This window comes from Eleginops maclovinus, chromosome 4 (genome assembly GCF_036324505.1).
Source record: "Eleginops maclovinus isolate JMC-PN-2008 ecotype Puerto Natales chromosome 4, JC_Emac_rtc_rv5, whole genome shotgun sequence".
NCBI lineage: Eukaryota > Metazoa > Chordata > Actinopteri > Perciformes > Eleginopidae > Eleginops > Eleginops maclovinus.
In genome coordinates, this window is record NC_086352.1 from 634900 (window position 1) to 643466 (window position 8567).

General features: G+C 42.3%; 1 protein-coding gene across 1 annotated transcript in view; it reads left to right on the forward strand.

The window, feature by feature from the left end:
* The window catches only part of nhsa (Nance-Horan syndrome a (congenital cataracts and dental anomalies)), a 9224-nt gene extending 662 nt beyond the window's left edge, over window positions 1-8562 (forward strand). Inside the window, exons 2-4 of the mRNA XM_063880705.1 lie at window positions 2709-3930; window positions 4320-4443; window positions 4918-8562. Of these exons, the coding sequence (XP_063736775.1) occupies window positions 2709-3930; window positions 4320-4443; window positions 4918-5533 (1962 nt within the window). The 3' untranslated portion in view covers window positions 5534-8562. The remainder of the gene's footprint in view (window positions 1-2708; window positions 3931-4319; window positions 4444-4917) is intronic.
* Window positions 8563-8567: the final 5 nt, after the last annotated feature.

Here is an 8567-nt window from a genome sequence, read left to right on the forward strand (position 1 = left end):
TATTGTTATTTAGGTTTTATAGTTAGAGTTATAGTTATTATAGTTATTATAGTTTTTTATATTATTTAGTTATTATAGTTAATAGTTTTTTTAGTTATTTTAGTTATTATAGTGTTTTTAGTTTATAGTTATTATAGTGATTTAGTTAATTTTAGTTTTTGTTTTTGTTATGGGTTTTTTTGTTATTTTAGTTATATAGTTTTTATTAGTGATTATAGTTATTATTGTTATTATTGTTTTTGTTTTTATTGTTATTATAGTTATTATAGTTATTATAGTTAGAGTTATGATAGTTATTATAGTTATTATAGTTAATTTATAGTTATTATAGTTATAGTTATTATAGTTATTATGTTATAGCTATTATAGTTATATTTTTATAGTTATTTATTTTTTTAATAAAGGTTTTTTTTAATATAGTATTATAGTTATAGTTATTATGTTATTATAGTGATTATAGTTATTATAGTTATTATAGTGATTATAGTTATTATAGTTATAGTTATTATAGTTATTTAGTTATCGTGATAGTTATCGTTATTATAGTTATTTATAAGTTATTATAGTTATTATAGTTATTATGTTATATAGTTATTATAGTTATAGTTATTATAGTTATTATAGTTATTATAGTTATAGTTATTATAGTTATTATAGTTTATTATAGTTATAGTTATTATAGTTATTAAGTTATTATAGTTATTATAGTTATAGTTATATAGTTATTATAGTTATAGTATTATAGTTATTATAGTTTTACTAGTTATAGTTATTATAGTTATTATAGTTATAGTTATAATAGTTATTATAGTTATTATAGTAATAGTTATTATATTATATTATTATGTTATTATAGTTATTATAGTTATATAGTTATATCTTATTTATTATAGTTATTATAGTTATTATAGTTATAGTTATATAGTTATTATAGTTATAGTTATTATAGTTATTATAGTTATTATAGTTATTATAGTTATTATTATAATAGTTTATTATAGTTATAATAGTTATAGTTATTATAGTTATTATAGTTTTATAGTTATAGTAATTATAGTTATTATAGTTATAGTTATTATAGTTATTATAGTTATATTTATTATAGTTATTATGTTATAGTTATTATAGTTATTATAGTTATTATAGTTATTATAGTTATAGTTATAAGTTATTATGTTATTATAGTTATTATAGTTATAGTTATTATAGTTATTATTAGTTATAGTTATTATAGTTATTATAGTTATTATAGTTATAGTTATTATAGTTATAATAGTTATTATAGTTATTATAGTTATAGTTATTATAGTTATTATAGTTATTATAGTTATAGTTATTATAGTTTATAGTTATTATAGTTATTATAGTTATTTATAGTTATTATAGTTATTAGTTATATAGTTATAGTTATTATAGTTATTATAGTAATTATAGTTATTATAGTTATTATAGTTATTATTAGTTATTATAGTTATTATAGATTATTATAGTTATTATAGTTATTAGTTATAGTTATTATAGTACTTAAAGTTCTTATAGTTATAGTTATAGTTATTATAGTTATATAGTATAGTTATTATAGCCCCAAAACACATACCCCCCCCCCCCCCCCCCCCCCCCCCCCCCCCCCCACCCAACACAAACCCCCCCCCCCCCCCCCCCCCCCCCCCCCCCTTATAGTTATATATAGTTATTATAGTTATAGTTATTATAGTTATAGGTTATTAGAGTTATAGTTATTTTAGTTATTATAGTTATTATAGTTATTATAGTTATTATAGTTATTATATTTATTATAGTTATTATATTATAGTTATTATAGTTATTATAGTTTTTATGGTTATAGTTATTATAGTTATTTATAGTTAATATAGTTATTATAGTTATTATAGTTATAGTTATTATAGTTATTATAGTTATAGTTTATTCATAGTTATGATAGTTGATTATGTTATAGTTATTATAGTTATTTATAGTTATTATTAGTTATTATAGTTATTATAGTTATTTATTGAGTTATAGTTATGATAGTTATAGTTATATAGTTTTTATAGTTATAGTTATTATAGTTATTAATAGTTATAGTTATAGTTATTATAGTTATTATAGTTATTATAGTTATTATAGTTATTATAGTTATAGTTATTATAGTTATTATAGTTATTATAGTTATTATAGTTATAGTTATTATAGTTATTATAGTTTATTATAGTTATAGTTATTATAGTTATTATAGTTATTATAGTTATTATAGTTATATAGTTATTATAGTTATAGTTATTATAGTTATTATAGTTATTATAGTTATAGTTATTATAGTTATAGTTATTATAGTTATTATAGTTATAGTTATTATAGTTATAGTTATTATAGTTATTATAGTTATATAGTTATTATAGTTATTATAGTTATTATGTTATAGTTATTATAGTTATTATAGTTATTATAGTTATAGTTATTATAGTTATAGTTATTATAGTTATTATAGTTATTATAGTTATTATTAGTATTTTAGGGATAACTAAAATATTGAGCTTGTTTTGATTGAAGCTCTGATGGCTGACCCCCACCTCCCCCCCCCACCCACCTTCTCTATCAAACACAGAACTCCCAGCAGCCCCAGGTGTTCCTTCATCGGGAAGGAGAAGATAAGTGGGAGGGGCTGGTCTCCGAGGGCCTACCTGATTTTGGCATGTTCAGCTCTATAGACTCTTTTAAAGACGGGGGGGGCGGTGCAGGCCGACTACGCAGACCTGTGGCTCCTGAGCGACCTGAAGGGGGACCTGAGAGGGGGAGGGGACACGTACCGCTCACTGTCCAACTCAAGCACCGCCACCGGGACCACAGTCATAGAGGGGACCCACCGGACCCAGGAGACCCCTGACTCTCCCACAGCCACCTCCCCCCCCTTGCTGCCCGTGGGGGAAATCAGGTCTCCGGAGCTGCTTGGGGGCCTCGGGAGCCCCTCCAGCGGTTACTCAAGTCAGTCCGAGACCCCGACCTCCTCCTGCCCCACCGCCGCCTTATTCCCGGGGCCCCAATCCCCCTGCAAGAGGAGGCCCCAAGTCCCCGAGAGAAAGTCCTCACTGTCCTGCAGTGAGGAGGCCTTCCCCAGGAAGGACCAGGAGCCCCCCTCACACCTGGATCTCAGGGCCCTTCATGTTGCTGACCTGGCTCAGGCTTACAGGACTCAGGAGTTCAGCCCCCCCCCACTCTTCATCACCCCGACTGTGCTGCACTCTGTTCAGCTGCGCTCCTTCAGCAGGGAGCAGGGGGGGGGGAGTCTCGGGGAGAAACCAGCCTCCTCACCCCCCCTGTCATGCACCCTCCCTCCCTCTCTGAAGGCCTCCTTAGAGTCTCTCCTCACCCCGCAGGTGGAGGATCCTGTACCAGACATCAGACAGGAAGTAGAAACATCTGTACGCAGTTCAGAGTCTGTTCTGCAGAGAGGGGAGGAAGAGGAGGATGAAGGAGGTCCTCTCTCTGGATTGGGTGAACACAGAGTGATTGCTGACAGCCAATCAAAGGAGGTCTTTGAGAGCCTCCTCAGGTCTGCAAGAACCACAGCAGAAATAGAGGAACCCCTAGTTGCAGGAACCACAGAAGAAGAGTGGGAGTCCTCCAGAGCTACAGGAACCACAGAAGAAGAGTGGGAGTCCTCCAGAGCTACAGGAACCACAGAAGAAGAAGAGTCCTCGGGAGTTTCAGGAACCACAGAAGAAGAAGAGTCCTCGGGAGCTGCCGGAACCACAGAAGAAGAAGAGTCCTTGGGAGCTGCCGGAACCACAGAAGAAGAAGAGTCCTTGGGAGCTGCAGGAGCCACAGAAGAAGAAGAGTCCTCCGGAGCTGCAGGAGCCACAGAAGAAGAAGAGTCCTCCGGAGCTGCGGAGGACGAGGCAGCAGAGAGACAGGATCTCTGCAGACAGACAGGTACATCATGTGATCCGTCGTCCTGTGGGTCTTTAGTGGTTCTCTCAGAGCACCACGTCGGGCGCCCCTCACGTATTGAAGGGCCTGTATTAATCCCTGACTGTTATCATACCTCCTGTTGACCTTTCAGGCTCGGATCCTCCTGGATCAGGTCTTACCTCCACTAACTTCTGGAAAACCTGGTTAAATAATCTGCTGTTTTGAGGCCGCCACGTACTGAATCCAGATGTGTCCCGATCCTTGTGGGGTCTTTTATTTAGAGTGGTCCACACTTTCACGGGTCTCTCAGTTACAGTGTAAGCCTCGACTAGAAGGCTTTATGACACAGACAGGAGGTCCGGGGTCTCCTCACCTCTGCCGAATATTAAACTGTTGATTTCTGTTGACAGGCGCCCTCCCCCCTGACGCTGGAGACTCCTCCCTGAGTGAAGAGTCTAAAACGGAGGAAGATGGCGTGTTTGTGTCTCCAACCAGGACTCGAACCACCGAGGACCTGTTTGCCCTGATCCACAGGTCAGCAGAAAAACCTCTTTAACCAGGAGCTGGTCCCAGGTCAGCCTGAACCAGAACTCACTATAAGCTCTATTACAGAGGAGAGTCTATAGCAGCAGAACCAGGAGCTGGTCCCAGGTCAGCCTGAACCAGAACTCACTATAAGCTCTATTACAGAGGAGAGTCTATAGCAGCTGAACCAGGAGCTGGTCCCAGATCAGCCTGAACCAGAACTCACTATAAGCTCTATTACAGAGGAGAGTCTATAGCAGCTGAACCAGGAGCTGGTCCCAGATCAGCCTGAACCAGAACTCACTATAAGCTCTATTACAGAGGAGAGTCTATAGCAGCTGAACCAGGAGCTGGTCCCAGATCAGCCTGAACCAGAACTCACTATAAGCTCTATTACAGAGGAGAGTCTATAGCAGCTGAACCAGGAGCTGGTCCCAGATCAGCCTGAACCAGAACTCACTATAAGCTCTATTTTTGTTGCAGGTCTAAGAGGAAGGTGTTGGGGAGGAAGGACTCCTCTGAGCTGAACTCGAAGACCCGGCTCGGAGCTGCCTCGACTCCCCCAAGCAGCACCACGACCTCCCCAGTCTCCCCGCTGTCCCCACCCTCCCCCGCTGTGACCCCCCCCAGCATGCAAAGAGTATCCGGGTCCGTCCTCAGGAACGCCAGGAAGTCCAGCACCTCCAATGAGGAGTTCAAGCTGCTGCTGCTGAGGAAGGGCAGTCGATCTGAGTCCGGGTTCCGCATGTCAGCCACCGAGATCCTGAGGAGCCCCGTCTCCCCCCGCTCCCTTGGAGACCCCCTGCTGGACTCCCCCCGACCCCCTGGGGAGGCGTCTTCCCCACTGCAGCAGGACAAGCCCGGCAGCCCCTTTCCCAGGACCAACGCCGAGTCCTTCTCCCCCAAATCCTGCCCCCCCTCCAGGTCGGGCCGCTGCAGGATCCCCCCCCCATGCAGCAGCAGCCGCTATGGGGCACGATGCCGACTCCCCCCCTCTCCCATGCAGGCCATTTCTGAGGGGGAGGCGGAGAACTCGGACGGGAGTCCCCCCGACGAGCGCACCCCTGGCCTTCGTAGGACCCTAACGGACCATTTTTAATATATTTGATTAACCTGATGGCGCTGTTTGGTTCCTCTGTGGAGAGCATTTTAAATATCTCCCCCTCCATGAAGACCCCCGGGTCTTGTTCAGAAACTGAAACCCCTCAGTCTGTATCAGTGGAAGATATGCTGGATGTATTCTGTGAATACCTGTCACTGTAATCACATAAGGCTGTTTCTACAGAGGCCGACTAACCAGCTTCCCCTTCAGAAACCATGCAGATACAAATGTTCCAGAACACTGAGAAACATCTTCATGTGATCATGATGTTAAAATAAGCTGGTGAAACTGTTAAGGTATGTTTCCAATGTCAGAGAGGTTTCTTCCAGTGTTTCTATTTCCATATCTACATGGTTCTGTAACGCGTTGCTCCTGGTGGAAGACGTCTGTAACGCGTTGCTCCTGGTGGAAGACGTCTGTAACGCGTTGCTCCTGGTGGAAGACGTCTGTAACGCGTTGCTCCTGGTGGAAGACGTCTGTAACGCGTTGCTCCTGGTGGAAGACGTCTGTAACGCGTTGCTCCTGGTGGAAGACGTCTGTAACGCGTTGCTCCTGGTGGAAGACGTCTGTAACGCGTTGCTCCTGGTGGAATACGTCTGTAACGCGTTGCTCCTGGTGGAAGACGTCTGTAACGCGTTGCTCCTGGTGGAAGACGTCATGTCTGTAACGCGTTGCTCCTGGTGGAAGACGTCTGTAACGCGTTGCTCCTGGTGGAAGACGTCTGTAACGCGTTGCTCCTGGTGGAAGACGTCTGTAACGCGTTGCTCCTGGTGGAATACGTCTGTAACGCGTTGCTCCTGGTGGAAGACGTCTGTAACGCGTTGCTCCTGGTGGAAGACGTCTGTAACGCGTTGCTCCTGGTGGAATACGTCTGTAACGCGTTGCTCCTGGTGGAATACGTCTGTAACGCGTTGCTCCTGGTGGAAGACGTCTGTAACGCGTTGCTCCTGGTGGAAGACGTCATGTCTGTAACGCGTTGCTCCTGGTGGAAGACGTCTGTAACGCGTTGCTCCTGGTGGAAGACGTCTGTAACGCGTTGCTCCTGGTGGAAGACGTCTGTAACGCGTTGCTCCTGGTGGAAGACGTCTGTAACGCGTTGCTCCTGGTGGTGGAAGACGTCTGTAACGCGTTGCTTCTGGTGGAAGACGTCTGTAACGCGTTGCTCCTGGTGGAAGACGTCTGTAACGCGTTGCTCCTGGTGGAAGACGTCTGTAACGCGTTGCTCCTGGTGGAAGACGTCTGTAACGCGTTGCTCCTGGTGGAAGACGTCTGTAACGCGTTGCTCCTGGTGGAAGACGTCACGTCTGTAACGCGTTGCTCCTGGTGGAAGACGTCTGTAACGCGTTGCTCCTGGTGGAAGATGTCTGTAACGCGTTGCTCCTGGTGGAAGACGTCACGTCTGTAACGCGTTGCTCCTGGTGGAAGACGTCTGTAACGCGTTGCTCCTGGTGGAATACGTCTGTAACGCGTTGCTCCTGGTGGAAGACGTCTGTAACGCGTTGCTCCTGGTGGAAGACGTCTGTAACGCGTTGCTCCTGGTGGAAGACGTCACGTCTGTAACGCGTTGCTCCTGGTGGAAGACGTCTGTAACGCGTTGCTCCTGGTGGAAGACGTCTGTAACGCGTTGCTCCTGGTGGTGGAAGACGTCTGTAACGCGTTGCTCCTGGTGGAAGACGTCTGTAACGCGTTGCTCCTGGTGGAAGACGTCTGTAACGCGTTGCTCCTGGTGGAAGACGTCTGTAACGCGTTGCTCCTGGTGGAAGACGTCTGTAACGCGTTGCTCCTGGTGGAAGACGTCTGTAACGCGTTGCTCCTGGTGGAAGACGTCTGTAACGCGTTGCTCCTGGTGGAAGACGTCTGTAACGCGTTGCTCCTGGTGGAAGACGTCTGTAACGCGGCCTCCTTATATACGTTTCCTCATCACGACCGACTGTGAGATAAAAGGTGAAGCATGATATTAAAGATAGCTCACTATTACAGTAAATACTCTCATGCAATAAGTAACTGAGACAATCTGAGGAGGAGGAGCACGAGGGGGAGCAGGAGGGGGAGGAGGACCAGCAGGAGGAGGAGGAGCAGGAGGACCAGCAGGAGAAGGAGAGGAGAAGCAGCTGCAAAGAAAAAGGAGGTTGTGATGCAGGTTATTTCTGATGTACCCAGAGCTCCTCTCAGTTTGGACCTCAGCATGTTTCTGTGATTGATGGAGGATGTGTGTTTAATAGGAAGCTGGTTTTCAAGGTGCTGGATTATGGGATGTTGCATTTGTACCAAAAGCTCGTCTGAATCAGAGAATCACCTGCCACAGTAATCTGAGTATATTTATTTTTATAACGGACATAGGAAGTGAAATCTTCAGATGATCTCTGGTGTTTTATGCAGACGAGTTTATAGGGGCACTTTTAAAGTCTATCAGACTTTGCAAAGACAAACAGGAGACCCTCTCCCTAGTGTGTATGGCATGCTTGTCCCACATATTCACAATAATATATAATATATGGTGTTTATCGCAGTGATGGTACTCGAGCACTATGCAAAAGATGACAGTCTATGCAGCCATATTTTGACATATGAATATCTCCTGTATTTTGTAGGAAGACTTAGAGCCACGTGTTCAAAACATGTTTTCTTTCTGACCAAAACATCCAAGTTCTGAAGATTTCAGAACCCCCCAAAAAAGTAAAATGTGGTCCTGATCCTCTTCTGTAACTTTGGCCTGAACGTGCCCCCGCACCTTCCTCTCTCTCCATCTGCTGCACTGAGAGCCGGTTAGTAGAATACCGGAGACTGAGACAGGTACGCCGGTCATCTGACCCTCCTCTTTCTGCCCTTTGTACACACCTGTAAAGATATGGATATGTTTTGGGTCACAAAGGTTGATGAATTGTTTGTGGAAATGTGTTTAAAGTTTACATTGATCAGAGACCTTTGTATATTTTTGCGCTGTGGATCACTTTGTATTTATTTTGTAGTAAGCATTGTCCCTCAGTAAACCAGAGAAGAAGAAATAAATGTGACTCCAAAATACACCTGT